General features: G+C 34.9%; 1 protein-coding gene across 20 annotated transcripts in view; it reads left to right on the top strand.

Annotated features, from left to right (window-relative positions):
- Positions 1 to 20,333, top strand: part of LOC140449704 (serine/threonine-protein kinase MARK2-like) — a 473,378-nt gene that overhangs the window by 435,941 nt on the left and 17,104 nt on the right. For 17 of the 20 annotated variants that reach the window (XM_072543024.1, XM_072543021.1, XM_072543022.1 and 14 more), the window contains 2 exons: positions 9,908 to 9,958; positions 18,312 to 18,368. The exons of 1 other annotated variant lie outside the window; for it this stretch is intronic. In XM_072543024.1, coding sequence (XP_072399125.1) covers positions 9,908 to 9,958; positions 18,312 to 18,368 — 108 coding nt within the window. The remainder of the gene's footprint in view (positions 1 to 9,907; positions 9,959 to 18,311; positions 18,369 to 20,333) is intronic. 2 more of the 20 variants (XM_072543010.1, XM_072543014.1) reach the window with 2 other exon arrangements.

The raw sequence follows: 20,333 nt of genomic DNA, 5'->3' as shown, positions 1-20,333 counted from the left end.
ATGACCATTTCAAGCGTTGCAAAATATTTGTTGATATTATATTTAGTGGGCTCTAAAACGTCACATCAATTCTCATTCGTGGCTGAATTCGGTGGGTGGTGTTTTAAGCATAACTATATCTTTTTTTACAAAGATTATAACCCATCAATTAACAGTGGCTGCAATGATTGTCTAGTACCAATGACTTGGTGGTAGTCTTTGACAGACAGTATCTGACTTGTTGGTGGGTAAATCCCGTTAGGCTGAAAGCACAGATGAAAATTGTGGTTTTTAAGCTTGTAGCGAATGGAGAACTTTGTAAGGAAGATGCATGAACAGAAGAGAATGTTTGAAGTTATTGCTGTATACATGCACAAATTACTTTCAAATTGAAGCTGACCGTTCTAGGCACTTCATAAGATTTGTTCCAACACCCCACTTTTTTACGGTCATGAAACCCTTTGGCATCGATTCTGCGCGATGCGCATGCTTCGACTTTGCACCGTTCGATTACGATCCTAAAGAGAAGACGTGTTGGAACGGATTTTGAAACCAACCTAAGGACTGGTTATTTGTTTCAAATAGAGGCCAAAACGGCTAACTTAGTAAATTATATATAATATAAAAAATACGACTGAAACACTTAACCTCACTTGGAAATCAAAATAAAACGTCCACGTTAATTAAAATGAGAAGTTCTGCTCATACTGCTTAATGCGCAGGACAGTACAAACGGTACTTAATTAATATTGCTCGTACTAAAGTGACGATTTCGAAACCGTAGGTTGAACTATAATGCCCTTTATCTATTGCGCAGAAGCGTTATCGTATGTTGTAGGATTCTTGAGAAGTTGGAGCAAACCTATATAGTAATAGTTGAATGAATTCAGTTTCCAGCGGTTGAGTCGACAGCTGTCCAAGCAGTTTCTGTTGCGCAAGTGCATGATCGGTCGTGTTTTAAAATCTGAAAATGTAAACACGATCCGCGAATTTGCGATGGATGTCGTAAAAAAAACCCAATGTCTGGAATTTACCATGACCGCTTTATCCTAAAGGTTAGTTTACAGTATGAAAAGTCCATTAATTATTGCTTATATTCTACTAAAAATAAAGGAAATACGATGAAATTTTCGGATACCGTTAATAGCAACGTAACAAATAAAAAATTCCAATTTTTGGTTTAAACAAAGTAGGAACACTGCTTTAAGATCAATATTTTATATGAAATGTTCTTTATTAGTTCTTATAAAAGTGTCTGAATTATGTTGTAACCGTAATAAAGAGAATTTTTGTTAATTTGAAATACAAAAAAAAATTTAAATTTTGATTCAGTGCATAATGTTTTTCCGCCATTGCGATGTATATAAAAAAAGCAATTATGGAGCATTGTGTCATGTGATGTCACGAAGATAGCAAAAAGAAAAATATTATGCACCTGCACTGTTTATATATTGAGTATATTGATTATTTTCGTAGTCGATCGACTTTGATTTTATAGGTTTTAAATTAATATATAGGATCTCACTTATATTGTGAAATGTAAGGGTTTTATCTGGGATTTTTTCTTTAAAAAAATCTGAAAGTCTTTATTTTGCATTTAATAAAGATGCTCCAAACTTATGGTCTCAGGAATTATTTATTACTCTCTGTTTGGTTTTTGTCTATCTTAGTGCCGACTTTAAGACCATAAGATCGGACCATCCTGTAGATAGTAGTTTAAGACAAAAGTATTATTAACTAATCTTCCTTTTTGTTTATTGTATAGCAGACTGTTACATAATGTATATGACTCTATAGTTAATATAAATAGTATAAATATCCCGTTGTAGCTATTATTTCAGTAAAACACTTCTCTTTAAGTGAACTTCCCGATCGGATAACGATAATCAAGTTAACTACAAAAGATAAACGTAGTGTATTAGCATTTTGTGTGTAATGTAGGGTAGTGTCGTTGTTGGACAAGAAATATTTCTTCATTTTTACTTAGAAGTGTTTATATCCTGCCTACGAATTAATGTGAACACATATTTTTTTTGCAGTTGGCAACATGGTTATGTCAAAGTATTTATTTGCTTCATACTTTTGTAGATTAATATCACTCCCAAAACTGCGCTAATAGTATTTTTAATGAAATCACATCAATACTGAAAAGGTGTGAGGTGTAAGTTTATGAGATTTCAAAGAAAAAAAGATACGGGTGCGGTTGATATAGACAGAAAATTAAAACTTTTGTGAGACAGTCTCCCAAGCCCATCAAACTCAGTATGTAGTCGAAAAAGAAACATCAAGATGTAATTTCATGGATTACATAAGAATCTGGTGGCGGACAAATATTTTCAGAAATATTTGTCCGTCATCAGACAAATATTTGTCCGTCGTCAGATAAATATTAAAGATCACAAAATCTGAAACACGTATTTTCCTTTGAGATGTCATGAAAAGCGTCGATTGACAATAATCATAAATATTTTGAACAGCATTACATTATTGCGTTCTGATTTGGAGTGAAAAGCGCATGGAAAATATTGACGGACAAAAATTAGAAGGAATTTTTATCCGATCAACAAGCGTGTATTCTGTTCTTTGAACGTACTACAATGATTTAATGCCTTATATGAAGCATTGCTGAGAAAATTAGACCATTGTTAACAATTTAAAATTAGCTAAGATATTATAGTATTAAGCGTGTCCTTCACTTTTAGTATTTTTGCCCTCCAACATTTTCCTATCGCGTTTTTCACCTTCAATCAATCCAAATGTACACATATCATGTTCAGATCTTCGCCTTATTGACGATTTTCAGAGCTTCTCAAAAGGAAATATATGTTACAGATTTTCCGACCATAAAAATCTTACCCGTCACGAAGTTCGTGATTTAACTTTATGACTTCTGAAGTTTGGTGAAAATTGGTGTTCTCGCATGAAAACCATTTGTTGATAGAAGAATAGCGATCTCGTTTTGTCAATGTAAGTGACAAAGAACTACTTACGACAATTCGTATTGATACAACGGTTAAATATGCGTTGCAGATGTTTCGGGTCTACTTTTCTGATCCGTGTACCGGTAGAGGCCATGATGAACTCAACAAAAAACAGAAAATTGTTAGAACAGATTGGAAACTGATTTAAAAAACGAAAGGCGTGATGAAATTCTTTAAGGACAAAAATATATCATGCCTTGAATCGACAGGGAACGTACTAGATCTTAATACTATTGTAAATCTGTGGGCTATTTAGACCAGAAAATTAGCAAATATAAAGCCTTTTTCGTGATACTCTTTGAAACAATTTAAAATAAAATGCAATTTCAAAAATATAATTTATTTTAACAAATGTTCAAATTGTTTTCCTTCTTATTCAATACATACACTTACAGCGTTTAATGACTGAATTACAGATTGCTCTGCATAAACCCGCTTGTGTGTGCAATGAAAGGATCTCGTCTTCGATGTATTCCTTCAATTCTTCCAAACGGCTTTGGCTTTCGCTTGAACACTGCATTCTTTATTATAAACCACAAAGAAAAATCGCGTGGTGTTAGGTCACATGACCTTGGAGGCCAGCGAATTGTTCCACGCCGTCCGATTCATTCCTCAAATGTATTGTTAAAAAAATCTCTTACTTGTAAACCATAGTGTGGTGGTGCTCAAGGTCCTACAATCCCTCCACTCTAAATTCCTGCCTATTGAAGGTTTATCTCTTTTTCTTAAACCGCATTAGAATTACTGTCACTCCAATAAACAAGATTAGGTTGATTAACCGTGCCACTGTGGACTTTCTGCACGACCCCACCTGAACAGCGAATCAGCACATTTACCATATCCGGTACACATACGATTAAGTCTTGCCCAAGTGGACCGGGGCAGATTTGATCCGATGAAACCCTGAGTTGGGGTGGATATCTTAATATAGTCCGATTCTACTGTTGGCATCCATCTTGTTGTCCATTGCCTATGTATATCATAGGAATTACCAATTTTTCGGGCAGATCGTATTGGAGGATTTCTAGATCTCAGTCGCTGGTGCTCTTTTGAGATGTCTGGGATATCTTGATGTATTGGTAATTGTACGTTGGCTACAATTTTCTAGTACTCTCTCACTAATGCTGCTGTACGGCGTAGATCTGGTGGAGCAATATTGCTCAGAGTAGGCAGCCATCTCACTGGCGTTGGTTTTATTGTTCCAGTGATTATTCTCATGGTTTGGTTAAGTTGGACATCGATTTTGCTTGTATGTGCACTATTTAGTCATACTGGTGCACAATATTCTGCCACTGAAAAAACCAAAGCTAGAGCAGAGGTCCGAAGAGTATCTGCAGAAGCACCCCAAGTTGTTCCGGCAAGTTTTGATATTAAGTTATTTCTTGTTCTTAGTTTACCGGAGACCGGAGTAGATCTACCCTCTCCTAAGGACCCATTACCGCCCCTATCTTCCTGTGGTGTCTATTCTATTCCTTGTTCATGTGGACAAGTGTATATTGGCGAAACTGGTCGTTCCGTCAAAACTCGGATTCAAGAGCATCAAAGATGCATTCGATCAGGTCTTTTCTCCCATTCTGCAGTTGCAGAACATTGCCAAGAAACCGGTCATTCCATATTGTTCGGAAAAACCCATATTATTTCTAAGAGCCCCTTCTTTTATTCCAGGAAAATCCGCGAATCTCTAGAGATCCGAAAAAATCCACATAATATCAATCGAGAGGAAGGATACTACTTGTCTCCCATCTGGAATCTCAGTCTAGAGCCGCCGTCCGGTCCCGCTACCACGATACAGCCACATGATTGGCCAGCGCGCGCTTCTTGACGTTCGCGCCACGGAGTGTGCCGATACGTCCCGACACGACAGGTCACCGCGACTATAAATAGAGCGGTAGCGGAGTAATCGTCGGATTCACTCCCCGCCTCTCGACGTGTTAGTGTTCTGAGCTGTTGGACGTGAATCCCTGTCCTGGCATTTGGTTTTCACCTCTGGCTGCGTTGAGTAGTTGAGTTACTGTGACCAATTGCCCATCTTGGTAGTTAGTATTCGCCTCTGGTTGCGTTGAGTAACTGAGTTACCGTTGCTAACTACCCATCTTCCTGTCTTTTGTTTTCTTTTTCTTTTTTGTTCTCCTGAAGAAGCTACATACAATTGTAGCGAAACGTCGAGATGAACCCACTTTTGGGTCACTCACAAATGACACGGTCCAAACCCGGAAGACGAATAAACTATAATGTAGGTTGGTTGTCTATAGCTTTTATTACATCTCCTGGCCATTTAGTTAATGGTGGTTTGTAGATGTTTTTTATGATTACGCCATTCACTTCTGTAGAGACTATGGACACATTATTTTCGCAGCTGCAGTCCGTCATTTTAGCATTTTGTATAATGTTATGCACGTAAGTTGCAGTGTCATAAACATTGCTGTGAGTGGCTCCAATCATGCTATATCCCGGAATTTTACCCCTCTTAAGAAGCTCGGTTTTCGATGGTGCGTGAGTTTCTTGAATGGTTATAACGTCAACGTTATTTTCGGTGGAATTTTCAAAAACACTTTCCGCAACTAACTGTAGATTTACTTCTAGACGTGAAGTGCGTGGACGACCACATCGAGGTAAATCAGCAACATTGCCAGTGCTCTCAAATCTCTTGTTTAAATTAAATAAGGCCTGCCGTGTTGGCGGCACTTTGGCGGATTATCTTGGTTGTCTGACAAATATCTTCAGCTTTTTTAACTTTTTTGTGCATATTGAATGAATCGTGTTTCTGGTTGTAATAGCTGTATTTCCACACATTGTTCTCCCAGCTGTGTGTCCTTAGCCATTCTGATTGCTTTTTTGATCTCTTTGTCTATTCTTTTGTATAATGTCTTGTCCTGATCTTTGACCTTTCGTTTGTCTTCCATCATATCTAGAATCTCATTTGTCATCCACGATTTGGTGGTTTTTAACCAATTTTATGTCTTGTGAAACTCTTTTCTGCAATTTTTCAAGCTTCTGGTCTATTAAATCCGTTCGAATAACGGTATTTAAATTGCTATGTATATACTGCTTTACTGGTCTGTGCGTAGGTCTTTGAGTAGCCTGATGTTGTATTTTGGGATGAATTACGTCGAATCTTCTTTATCCTGACCCTCATTTTGCAAATTAGTGGGTTATGATCTGACTTGATATCGAGAATATTTTGGAAATGGCACTATTTTCAGTAAAGCGATTTTTCGGCCACTCTGTGAAGACCCGTAAATAATATGGAAAAGTGACCCCTTTTTTACTGAAAAATAATACATTAATCTTTTGCATATTTTGTTTATTGCATATTGTTATCACCAAATTTATCAAAAGCAGCTGTTAGATACCCGTATCAAAGAGTGTCATGGGAAAATCGTTACTTCCCTGGTCTAATTGTAAAAGAAGACTTCTTATATAAGAGATTACACAACAAGATCAAAACCAATTAAGACTGTAATGTAGATATCGTTTCGATACTAGCAAATATCAGAAAATGGTAACAAAAACTTACTGATTATATGCTAAGACACGTTGAAGAAATTATTGAAGCCGAAGGAAGACATATTTTATCTTAAAACAGTTCATGATATATTATTTTTACTTGTTCTTTCGTATATAACTGAAATTATCGCTTGTGTTTGTGTTCACATTAATTTGCACAATACCTAATAATTTATAACAGGTCTTATGACATTCATCCTGTACCAGTCATGTTTTTCATTATCTTTTGAATTAGTGTTGCGTGTTTAATAGTTTTTGTCATACTTATTTAATTTTAGTTTATACTGCATCAACATCAACTTAAGGAGGAAACTAAACTGCAGAATGTCGTGACGGGCGATTTTTTATGGTCTCAAATTTGTAACTTGGGCTTTTTCCTGTAAGACGCTTTGAAAAGTGTCAATTTGGCGATAATCGTAGACATTATATTTTTACGTTTCATTGGAAGATAAGTGGAAAATGCTATAAAAGTGTGAACGAACCAAAATGTTATTATTAAGCTGGCTAGACACCCGTACTATGTTAAGAGCATAGGCGCAAAATTAATGCTTTTTAAATGCATTCGTTTTTTTCAAATCCTGAGAAAACTAATAAGTATTTTTGAAAAATTTAAACGCAGAATGAAAGATTGCATTATTGCTAAGGGCCGACGGTCCCTGAAAACTTCTATATTGTTTGTTTTAATAAGTTATAGGGGTGAAAAATAAGAGAAAATTTAGTGTGATTTTTAATTTCAAATATCTCATTCAAAAAAACTTTTTGTTTATTCTAAGGGACTTTCGGCCCTCGGTAATAATGTGGTCTTTCATTCTGCGTTTAAATTTTTCAAAAATATTTATTAGTTTTCTTAGGATTCGAAAAAAAATGAATGCATTTAAAAAGCATTGCTCAGAAATTTTGCGCTACGCTCTTAATTCTCAGATTAATTACAAATAATTAAAATAATTTAATTTTCTCAGTGAAACTTCGTATAAACCGTGATAGTATGCCCAACGGACAAAAATACAGGGGTATTTTTGCGGTTATACACTGTAAATTTGTAGGATTACAAGATCTACAAGTTTGCAGTATCCAACTACAAAAACACCCCATGTATTTTGTCCGTCAATTTTAATGTTAAGTTTTAATGTCTTTAAAAATGGTTCTAAAAATATTTTATTGTTATATTTCTATATTAGCTAGCGTATTCTAGATAAATTTGAGATTTATTCCCATTCAATAAACTAGATAAATTTTATCCGTCTACATTATCTTCCAATCAGGCGAAAAAATGCAATGCTATAATATAAGCCTGAAAAATACAATCACAATGATCATAATATTAATGATAATTAATAATTTGATGCTTTTCACAGTGTCTTAAAGGAAGACGCACCAGCTTCAAGAGTCCCACCATAAACAATTTGCCCGTGACATTCCTAAGTAATGGACTACCTAAGTCTGACGTAACAATGGGCGGGGTTTTTAAAAACCTTTCCAAACATTTCTAATTTGTGTGTATTTGTCACATAAATATTGGGTTTTTTAATTGTTTGAAGAATTGGTTGGTATTATTGGTTCTTCGTGAATTTGTGAGGTAAAAATATCAAAGTTTTAAGATATTTACTATGAATGTTTATGTTCTTATGTTCTTGTTTGATTAATACTTGAATTTATTTTTTTACTATATCTCAAGGTATTTTTTTAATCAGGGTTATTTCAAAATAAATCAATAAATCATTTAATTTATTTACGAAGTTGAAAAATATTGAAATTAATGTTTTATTCTTTTTTCGTTGCCAGTGATTTTATCCTCTAAAAGACTGGAGATATTCGTTTTCTCGTAGTTTAAGTTGTAATATAACATTCTCTGGAAACCTTTCTATCAAATTGTCATAATGAGTGTTTAAAAAAGTGTTTTTTGAATGTTGTAATAGTTTTTGGACTTATAATGGCCAGTAAAAATGTGTTAAAGATATCCATTTATCCAATTTTTCAGTAATGACAACAAAACTACTATTAACTATTAGAAAACGAATATATTTAGCCTTTTAGGGGATAAAATCACTATCACTTAAAAGAGAATAAAACATTAATTTAAATATTTTTATCTTCGTAAATATATTCAATGATTTATTGAATAATTTTAAAATAACCCCTATAAAACAACAACACAATACATTGAAATACAGTAAAAAAATAAATAAAGTTTTAGTCATACAGTACCATAACCTTAAAATATGAACATTTATAGTAAATATCTTATCCTTTGATATTCTTACCTCACAAATTCACGAACAACAAATAATACCAATCGCATAGAATGAATGTTCATAACCTAAGTGCTTATTTATTCTTCAAACAATTAAAAAACAATATCTCGAACTTCTTATGGGACAAATAAACACAAATTAGAAATGATTGGAAAGTTGAAGAATCTGGACTGTTTTATTTCCCAAAACTACTTTCATTTCCACTTAATTTAGACTATGAGAAATCTGGTGCATCTAAAACAGCTGGTGTTTGAGCAATTTCGGCGTTTTCCTTAGTTTTCTCTGGTCACTGGAGGTATTATTTGTTAATTTGTCCGATAAAGCTTTCCTGCAATCTAGACTTTAGGAGTTATTACTGATTTACTTTGCATTTATCAATTTGTCTTCCAAAAATCATTCTTGAAATTGCACACATGTCTTATATTTTTATCTTGATTTTAGTCAATTGACTGTCTCAATGTCAAATGTGTTTGTTTTTAGAAATCATCTCTGTCATACATATTTGTGGATGATGGGTGCTTTCCTCATGAATTATACGGTTAATTAACTTCTGTTTGTCTGTTCAGGTGGATTTTTGTAACTGATTTTAAAGCAACTTCCCGATCAGCTTTCTTCTTCTCCACCCGTTCTCTATTTTTTCGATATAGGCATCTGCCATTGCTCTCCAATTTATCCTATTCTTATTTTAAAACCTTCATCCTTCTCTCATTTTTAATATTATCCACCAAACTGGTGTTGGGGTCAAATATATCTCTTGTGTACTCAATCGTACTACTAATTGTAGTGGATGAGTTAGAGACCTTAATATATGACAGTGCTTACTGATATGTAAGTTGTAAATATATAAAACTAATCATCTTTAGAACATGTTGCTAAATATTCGTTCGGCGGGCTATATAAACTATTTTTCATATTTTTTGTGAAATGCATACAATGTTAAAGTTGTTCAAAAAAATAGGAACGTAATTATTGTGAAAATCGATCTAACAATATGATAAAATTGTACGTTTTCTCAAAGGGAAGTTCACTATAAAGATCACCTGCACACGCAATGCTCTGTTTATACCAAGATAGCATCTGTTGGCTTAATTGCGTTAGAAATTTGGGAGTAACACCTGCACAATGGATTCAAGAGGGCTTTTATGTGTTTTTATTTTGTTTTTGATAATGTTTATTTCCTTTTTTTAGTGACAGAAGTCATCTTGAATCTAACCAAACCGGTCATCAAAACAGAGCTTTGTGAGTACCATTTTTGTATACTTTTTTTGCATTATTTTGGCATTTTATTTGAGATAATCCGCAATGTGTGGCTATAAGGAGAGTGAATTTCTTATCTATGGGCTGATTAGACTGCATGGCAAAACATATTTAATGCCTGATAATCATGAATTAGTCATTGACTCTGATTTTTGGTCTCTATTATAAACGAGGATGATGATCGTTATTCTACAGAAAATACAAATAAAATTGATTTGGATAAATTTAACCATTTTAAAATACAGAATGCTTGGTAAAGAATTATAAAATTATCAAATTGATGGTTTCCTTTTTACTTTTTATCTTGGTTTGATCTTAGGATCGTCAGTATCAATTTTCTTTACAAACTTCCCCTACTCTCTCAACGCGTCTATTGGTCGTCCTCTCTTCTTGATCTATTGTCCAGACAGTATCTGTTCTAACACTCTCACTTGGGTGAAATATAATCCTAGTTTTTTGCTTTAATCGCTTTGAAATATTATTAGAAATGATAATTTCACTATGCGTAAACTTCAAAAGGTGGGCTAAATTTTTTAACTATTTTTAAAAAAATGGGAAAATTTTAATGATTTTTCTCCTCTTCATTGCTATATCTCGATCCAACGTTTTTACCATGTTTAGGCTATGTACCTCTTCAAGGGTGGTATTATTTATTGGTTAAACGTAAGTGTCATGTTGCCTCTCTCCGAGACAGGGCGTGGCTGTAAAGCAGGAGTTCTACAAGAATTTCAACCTTTTGGGCGCCGTATGGACCAAGTCCGCTACTAAGTACAAGTTCAATGGGAAAACGGTCCTTTTCAGATTGTTGGCCTTTTGTTTTGTTTGGTTTGAAACGCGTGGAGGATAGCTCACCTAGGATCCGGTATCGTTGTGCAATAAGATTGGGAAACCACAGAAAACCAATCTCCCCCTGTTCTTGTGATTTGAATTCGACTCTTAAGGAGTGTGTGTGGTGCTCACTGTTTGGTGTTTGATATTATGGATGTGTGTGTTTATAGATGTGTGTAGTTATTGGTTATGTGTTGTTGGCTTTTTCTTTAGGTGTTTATTTGTTTATGATTGTGAGCTTGGTGGAGGTAAAGTGTGTATGTGGGTAAATGATAAATATATATTTGGATGTCTTCTTCTTTTTCTTCTTCTTTTTATATAGACATGACTGTCTGTTTTTCAATGTGCCTCCAGTAAGTTGTCATTCCATCGTTTGCGCGGTCTTCCTACTGATCGTCTTCCTATTGGGGAACCGTCTCTTGCCGTCTTTACTACTCTATTTTTTGTCATTCGGCTTATATGATCGTTCCATTCTACTCTTCTATTTCTTACCCAGTTTTTGATGTTCTTCACCTTGCATCTATGCCGTATATCTGTACTTCTAGCTCTGTCGCATAGTGTCTTACCATCAATTTTTCTAAGTGTTTTCATCTCTGCTGTTTCTAACATCCTTTTTGTTCTTTCTGCCGCGTATGTTATTATTGGTCTGATGACTATTTTGTAAATTCTGCCTTTCGTTTCTTTCCCGATATTTTTATTTCTCCATATTGTTTCGTTTAGGCAGCCTGCGGCTCTGTTTGCTCTATTCACTTGATCTTCCACTTCGGTTTCGAGCTTTCCGTGGCTAGATAATGTGATGCCTAGATATTTAAACTCCATCACTTGTTCTAATATCTTACCTTCCAGCTTCAATTTACATCTTAGTAAATTTGCTGTTATAACCATGCATTTTGTCTTTGTTGGGGAAATTAACATGTTAAATTTTCTGGAGGTTATATTAAATTGGTGCAGCATACCTTGTAAATCATCTTCACTTTGAGAGAGTAGTATTGCGTCGTCTGCATAGCAGATTATTTTGAGTTGTTTTTCTCCCATTTGGTATCCTTTTTTAGTTCTAACTTTTTTTATTATTTCATCCATAATCAGGTTGAACAATAGAGGACTGGATAGTCAGTACATAACTGTAAATATTACCTAGCGAACGTAGACACGCTTTGTTTTCTGACCAATGCGAAAATATCTACGCCAATGACGAAGAGTCACGCCATTTGAACATGCGGTGTGCTGTGTTTATATTTAACTCGTTCTTAAAGTGAATATGCTGTAGTTGTCTGATATTGAGTCAAGTTATAACGTGTAACGATAAGACTACCAAAGAGAATTGAAATACTATTATAAAAATAATACCTCAATCAACCATGGGAGCTTATCGTCTATGCTTCGCCTAGCTCAGTATCTCAAGTGTAAGTTCGTCTTGTCTTAAACTAGAAATTAAACCATGAACCCCTAGCTGATAGCAAATAAAACAATTTTTAACTAATCATATTTATTAAAAATAGGAAACAATCAACGCTGCCATTGCTTTACAATGAATACAATGTGGATGATACTTATGGCATCGATAGCATCAATGGGCTGCTTGTGTGACCTCCCAATTAGACGATTAGGACCTCCGGAGAGCTGTAGTTATTCCATATGTGTGTGGCCTCCCAATTAAGTGGTTAGGTCCTCCAATAAAGTCAATAAATCTTCATAATGTATAGATCGGTTTAAAACGTTCTCCTACGTCTTCCGATACCCAGTTGCCACTCCTCTCAATTCATCCATAAGTCTTCTTCTATGTCTCTGTCTTTCATTTCTCTATTGATGCCTTCTCTCCAACTAAGGCGGGGTCTTTCTCTTTTTTTTTTTTTTCTACAGTGAGAGGTCCACATTAAGACTTGTTTTAGGAGACGTTCTTCAGACATTCTCTGTACAAGACCGTACCATCTGAGTTGTTGGGTACAAATATCGTCTAGTATTGTAGGTTTTACTTTCATAATTTCTCTTATTCTGTTGTTCGTTACTCGTTCTAGTCTAGATTTTCCAGCTGAATGTCTCCAGAAATCCATTTCTGTTGCCTCAAGTTTTCTCTTGTATCTTTCCTTTATTTGCCATACTTCACTATTGTAGGTAATTATACTTTTAATGATTGTATTATATATCTTGTGCTTGTTATTATTAGAGATTGATTGATTCCAAAGGATGCTATTGAGAAGGGAAATTGCTCTTCTTGCTTGGTTGAAATCTTCATAATACGGCCAATAAAATGTAGAATACGGCCAATTCGAGTGAGGTTACGATTACGAATATTGAAAATGCTGTCAGAATTATAGAATATATATTACAATGAAAGTACCCAAGAGAATTCTGCAGACCATAAAATGAAGCTTATAAAAATTTTTGCCTTCTTTTATAAATTTTAATTGTAGACAAAAAAAACATATCCCATTATGTCAGAAAAGCTGATTGCCGGAAAATAAGTTGGAGATTGAAATGAAGTTAGCACATATGTCATAAGATGTATATCTATGATGGAATTAGCTTTTCTGTCAACATAGAACAGAATATTTAGTCTACCGGACAGAGAGAGAGAGAAGGCAAATATTTATTCTACCGGAAAGAAAGAGAAAGAAAAGAAAGACCGATGGCGCCAACTAGTTTTTGAAGAAAAAATAGTAAAAACGAAACTGAAAGCAAAGGAATTAATAAATTAATAAAGAAATTAAAATAAAATAATTATTTAAATATAAATTAATAAAGATGTGACGTTTATAACGTTACAAACGTCTAATCTAAATTAAATATAAGCTGTATCTAATATTTGATAAGTAACTTGATGAGTAGAAAAATCTTTATATGTCTAGTATTTGCCTCCATTGTATTCAATACATGATCTTTACCTCTATCGGTTAAATGGAAATTGAAGACTTACTAGTCTAACTTATACCCATATTGCCATTAATTTCCTAGTCAATATAGTAGAAAAATATCTAGCTGCCATCATAGCAACCACTAGTCTTCGATACCATATCAAACTACTTGTAGAGCAAGACGACCTCATAGAAGGACTATAGCCGAATATTCTTATCAACGATGTCATAAAAATGAAGGCTACAAATGAATTTAACTACATACTGTTTAAAATCAGCTACTTTTTTGAGACATATACAGACGATGTATCTATTGTTTCTATCCATAAATGATATCCGGCGGAACTTGTGACCAAAAATATATAGGACAAACTAAACTACAAATCTTCACCAGGCTAGGCAAACACAAAGAAAGTCTAAATAATAAGCAAATCTTGCCTTCCTTCACACACATAAATGTACGACTCGATACAAAGTAGACCTCAGGGCATTACGTACTAAAAAAACAAGGCAATAGAAAGCTCAACAATAGAGATAATGCCTCAAAAGTATACCCAATACGGAAGTCAAAAAACCAACGGTAGAACCCGATCTGAAAGCATCTTAACCGCGCCATGTTACAAGATGTAACTAAGCTATCCGACCGAGAGAAGATAACACAAATAATTCACTGTAAGCCATTGACGACAAAAATTAACTAACTCAAAAGTTTTATTTTAATGCTCAAACTGGCAATGACTAATGAGTTCGTTGAAACATCTATAAACCTGTTCCGACAAAACACAATCACACAATAGTAATCCCCACGAACTGAATGAGACTAGCATACAACAGAGTGATGAAAACCTTGGGATTGGTTTTTCTTTATGATAACGTCGAGAAACGGTAGGGATGAATCAGTTTCCACCTCCATCGTGAACTGGATACTAGGATGAATACCATTCAGATGGGTTTGAAAAGACACCAAAGCATCCCTGCCATGAGACCAAATGACGAATGTATCGTCAACATATCGTAGCCAACACGTGGGTTTGAGCATTGATGTGGATAGTGCTTGTGTCTCAAAGTCTTCCATAAAGATATTGACAATTACTGGAGATAGTGGGGAACCCATTGGGGCACCATATATTTGTCTGTAGAATTGATTTTGGAAGAAGAAATAAGTGTTGGACATACAATGTTTAATGAGAGACAAGTGGTCTTGCTGAATACTATATTTAGTTTTCAGAATGTTTAGAGTTTCTATATAGGAATGTTTGTAACAAGTGAAACGATATCAAAACTTATTAGAATGTCTGACAGTGAGATAGGGTATTGTTTAAGAAGTTCGATGGAATGAAAAGAATTTTTGACGAAGGATCTGCAAAACTCTACAATCTCTCGCTCAAAATGCTTCATCCTTGGATGTGGAAGGGATTGAAATTCCTTCTCTTGAAGATCTCAGTCAGATAAGAGAGGAAAGAAGCAAGCTAGATGTTAACTATTCCATACATTAGCGGAAACGTTTCGTTTTGAGTTTATGCTGTTTTGTAAATACAACTGATCAATTGAAACCTAAGCAACTGAAGTTGCTATCGAGGACCCATAGAGATACCTTCTCTTGGGTTGGCAACACATGGAAATCTTGCGTTTCCATGATGTAAATCTGTTTAAAACTACATGATTTAACTTTAACAACAAATATGTATTAATTAACAAAGTTAACATCATTTAAAGGGGTTTTACCCACATTTTAGTTGCTTCCCTCATGTATACCTGGTAACAGCATTGATGATGGACTTATTAGTTCGAAAACGTTTTGTGATGTAACTCGAAAGCGCAATTTTGGAATATATATCATCATCATCACTTTGGCTTTACAACCCTGTGTGGGTCCTAGCCTCCCCAAGAATTTTTTTCCAGTCGTCCCTATCCATCGCCTTCCTCCACCAAGCACGTATTTCCATATTTCTCATATCTTGATCTATGTTATCTAGGAATCTTGTTCTGGGTCTTCCTCTTCTTCTTTGACCAACAGGTCAAGGAGCGTTTTTCTAGCTGGGTCGGTTTGCTCCATCCGCATTACATGGCCTACCCACCTCAGACGTCCTATCTTAATGTGTTTTACGATATCTGGTTCCTGGTATATTCTATAGAGTTCGAAGTTGTATCGTCTTCTTCAGACACCATTTTCATTTACCGCTCCATAGATTCGCCTTAGTATTTTTCTTTCGAAACATCCTAAGATGTTTTCATTGCTTTTTGTTAAAGTCCAGGTTTCTGAACCATATGTTAGGACTGGGCGTATTATTGTTTTGTAAAGTTTTACTTTTGTATTTCTTGATATAACTGTAGATTTAAAAAGGAGATTAAGCCCAAAATAGCATCTATTAGCCGTGCAAATTCTGCGGTTTATCTCTGCGGTAGTGTCATTTTCAGTATTGACGAACGTTCCCAGGTATACAAATTCGTGTACTGCTTCGATGACGTCGTTTTCTATAACAAGTGGCCGTAGTATTTGTGGTTGCGTACCTATTTTCATGTATTTTGTTTTATTGGTGTTTATTATTAAACCCATTTTTGTAGCCGCTTCCTTTAGTGCTACGTACGCCTCTCGTGCGGCGTTTTCCGTTCTCCCAACAATATTGATATCATCAGCATATGCTAGGATTTGCACAGATTTGTTATATATTGAACCGGTAGTTGTGATTTTTGACGTACGTATTACTTTTTCCAGGGCTAGATTGAATAGTATACAGGAGAGTGGGTCTCCCTGATGTACCCCTTATTTGTTTTAAAAGGTTCAGAGAGTCCCCCTGGATTCGTACTTTGCATTCAACTTTTTCAAGGGTTAGTTTGGTTAGACTTACCAATTGATTTAGTACTCCTAGGTCTATCATTGCTCTAAACAATTCTCTTCTATTTACAGATTCGTAGGCTGCCTTGTAGTCTATAAATATGTGGTGCGTATCTACACCGTATTCCAGTGTTTTCTCTAGAATTTGTCTCAGGGTTGAAATCTGATGAATTGTTGATTTACCACCTCTGAAACCAGCCTGGTATTGTCCTATTATTCGCTCTGCATATGGTGCCATACGATGGCATAGTATATTGGAGAATATTTTATACGCTGCATTTAGGAGCGTAATTCCTCGATGGTTAGAGCATTCAAAGATATCTCCCTTTTTGTGTTTGGTGCAAAGTATTCCAATATTCCAATCATTGGGAAGGGACTACTGTATCCATATTTCTTTTATAAGCTGCTGTAGCGCTATTATGATATCGTGGCCACCTTTATATAATTCCGCTGGGAGATTATCTATTCCGGGTGATTTGTTTCTGGTTAGTTTGTTTACAAGGTCTTTAACTTCCAGGATCGTTGGTGGATCCTCCTCCCTCTCGTCTGCTCCGCTTACCTCACAGCTTTCGTCTTCCGGGTTTTCTTCTTCCTCTATATTAAGTATCTGGTTAAAATATTCCGTCCATCGGTTTAGTACGTCTGTTCTCGTTATTAATAGATCGCCATTTAAACTTCTACATTGATTTGTGTTTGCCTTGAATTCTTTTCTGTTGATGTTAACTTTCTTATAGAATGTTCTGAATTCTTTCTCTCTGTTGAGGTTTTCTATATATTGAAGTTCCTTTTTTAAGTGGTTTCGTTTCTTCATTCTGTGTATTTTCTTTTCTTCTCTTCTCTTTGTCTGGTAATTCTCTATACTTGTTCTAGTTCGGCGGGTAAGCATTTTTGCATAGGCTTCATTTTTTTTCTGTGTTGCGTCTTTGCATTCATCGTCAAACCAGTGATTTTTTCGGGTACAAGTTTCTGTTCCTATTTCATCTTGTGCTGCTGACTCAATATCTCCCTGGAATATATATACCTTTTAAAAAAGATTTTTTAAATAGAAGAGTACCCGCTACCCTAGCTACCCGAGTATCTACGATCCTTCTGGTCTGTGAATATATTATATTTTCGTCAACAGAAAAACCAATTCCACTATGCCAGTCACTGAATTATACAAAATCATTATGTTAACCATAAAATCTATACGATCTGTGGCTATTGGATTAAGTCTTAAGCCAAATTCCCCAAATTGGTCATTTGTCTACTGTTTGTTCATATACTATTATAATAGGACTAAAAATAAAATTAAAAAAACTGCAAATATTGACTAATATTAACCTGTTGCATTTATTTTGTACCAGGAGTGTATTTTAACAGAAAACAATAAATTTTGGAAAAAGATAAAATATTTGTAAGGTGGCAACGTCTGATAGTAAGTATATTATTAGGAAACGAAGTATGTAGCAATCTTCTAAGGTTCATTTTCAAATCCATACGTATATTGTACGCTGATATGTTCTAGTTTCCAAAATCACCAATAGCAGATCAGATAGATTCGTAATTGCATCCTTCAAAATTGGCTTTGAGAAAATCATCAAAACTCTACAATTATTAAGAGAAGAAAATGACAGCATGATAAAATACGAAAAACTAGTTCTGTTTGAGCATAAGTAGTCATTTACATACATTGCATGACAGATACGTTCAATTACCGAATTAACACTCATGTTGTACTCGTTTTAGTTTTTCTTTCTTTTAAAATACTCATACCGCATACATACCATCACTAATATACCATTGTCTTCTATCATTTTGTTTTAATTTTTATTTTCAGAGCATTAGAACCAGGTCAACAAGTTAAACATGGCAACTCACCTTTACCTGCAGTGGGGTAAGTGAAAATCAAGACGAGGATTGTTTTTCCAGTTGTAAGAGATTTCTCGCTTAGCTGAAAGTGAGCTAATCGGTTTTTTATATTGGGTTTGGTTAGAAATAGATAGTTAACGATAGTAAAAACGCAGTTTTTTCAAACTTCTTTTATTTTATAAATGTTTATGTTAAATTATTGTGAAAACATGTGGAATATAATGAGCATAACATGCATAACCTGATTGGAGATTTTAAGGACTGGAACAACTCAATACATGACAAATATATCTACAAAACATTATTTCATACTCACGTTATATAGATTCGTAAACTATAGCCACAGTCACATCCCATGTCACTGCAAAGTCATCACAATATATACTTTATCATTTCTTATTACCATCCCCCAACCTATATGAATTCCTTCTATTCCCGCTTTTTCTCTATCAATATATCCATTCAAATCACGTCCGATAAAACACTTTTCGTCTACAGGAATCTCCAGCATCTTACAATCAAGGGCACTCCAAGGGCACTGTTCATGTTCATGTTGTATCGCCTGCATTTAGTTGGATCTTCGGGCTACCCTTACTAGATGTTCCTTCCACTCGTTTTTTTAAATAATACTCACTCCATTTCTGACATGACTGTTCGTACTACTGTATATTAACTGGCATCCATTGCCAAGATCTCTCGATTTAAAAAGGAAAAGACAGTTAAGATTTGATTTCACGTACAGGGCGCTTGCGCATCCGCTTATACGTATTTCGGCCTAATAGGCCTAATCAGAACGGCTTTCGCAATCGCTCTGAACGTGAAATAAATCTTTTCTGTCTTAGGAAGCAACTCTAACATGGCTCCGTATAGACGCAATGTAGCGACATCTGATAATCAAATCGTAAACTAATTTTCGAAACCAAATTCAGAATTATGCTTTAATCGGTGCCTTCTAAGAATTGCAAGGCAAAACAGACGTTGATAAAGATGTTATGAGAGACATGGGGAATCAAATCTTAACTGTCTTTTCCTTTTTATTTCGATATACTCTGTACGAGTACTAGAAACCAATTGGCTAAGAATTTTGCTTAGTTGAGGAGATTTGTTGTGGAATGCAATTTTTAGATGGCGGAGGAAATAGGAGTATGGGTTTCTGGTTTTTGATCCTTACACCAGACCTGCTATATTATTGTAACTTGCCATATGAGCATAACGGGATTGTTGAGGGAGTCCTTTTATCGGACCAATGCCATTCTGCAATGTACCAAGAACCCGCATATGTTTAAAAATGGGAAAAACAACTTTTTTTAGGTATTGAGAAAACATTCCACACCAAAGGCAAGCAAACAGCTTTCTGATCATTGCACAAAAATACTTACAGCTTCAGAAAACTGAACTCACCTGGTGTTCTCATTGGACATTACTTACTTAGATCTCATATCTCTGAAATGAACAAAATGGACACAGCAACATACTTATTCCATAAAAATTTTGAAAAATCGGGCGAACATACCATCTGTAACTGCAAGATAATTATTTGCCAACCCCATAAATACCTGAAGCTGGTCTTTTTATACCTTAACTTGGTAACAAACATATATACTGAAAATACATCAGAGATCCTTCAGGTCGCAGTGTGGAAAGGTCTTTGAGCCCAAAAGATCTCTTTATAATGCACAATCAACTTCAACGTGGACTTAGTTTAACTTACCTGTGTTGGACGTTAAGAGAGATGCGAAATAAAACATAAATCTCCGAAAAGGGCCATATGGTCGATGTCAAAAGAAAAAAAGGAAAGTAAATTTAATTCTACCTTCTGTGACTACTTCATTTAGATTTCCTAGCTAGATTTTTAAATCCTTCATCAATGAATGATCAATGATTAGGCCTAAGTTCCTATCTCTCACCGTACTACTCATTCATCAGTTGACTCGATTTCACTCGTAATTTCCGATCCGAAACAGCAGATCTTTTGGATTTTATACTTAAG

Source organism: Diabrotica undecimpunctata, chromosome 9 (assembly GCF_040954645.1).
Source record: "Diabrotica undecimpunctata isolate CICGRU chromosome 9, icDiaUnde3, whole genome shotgun sequence".
Taxonomy (NCBI): domain Eukaryota; kingdom Metazoa; phylum Arthropoda; class Insecta; order Coleoptera; family Chrysomelidae; genus Diabrotica; species Diabrotica undecimpunctata.
Note: the sequence above shows the minus strand (reverse complement) of the source record. Positions and strands in the feature narration are given on the sequence as shown.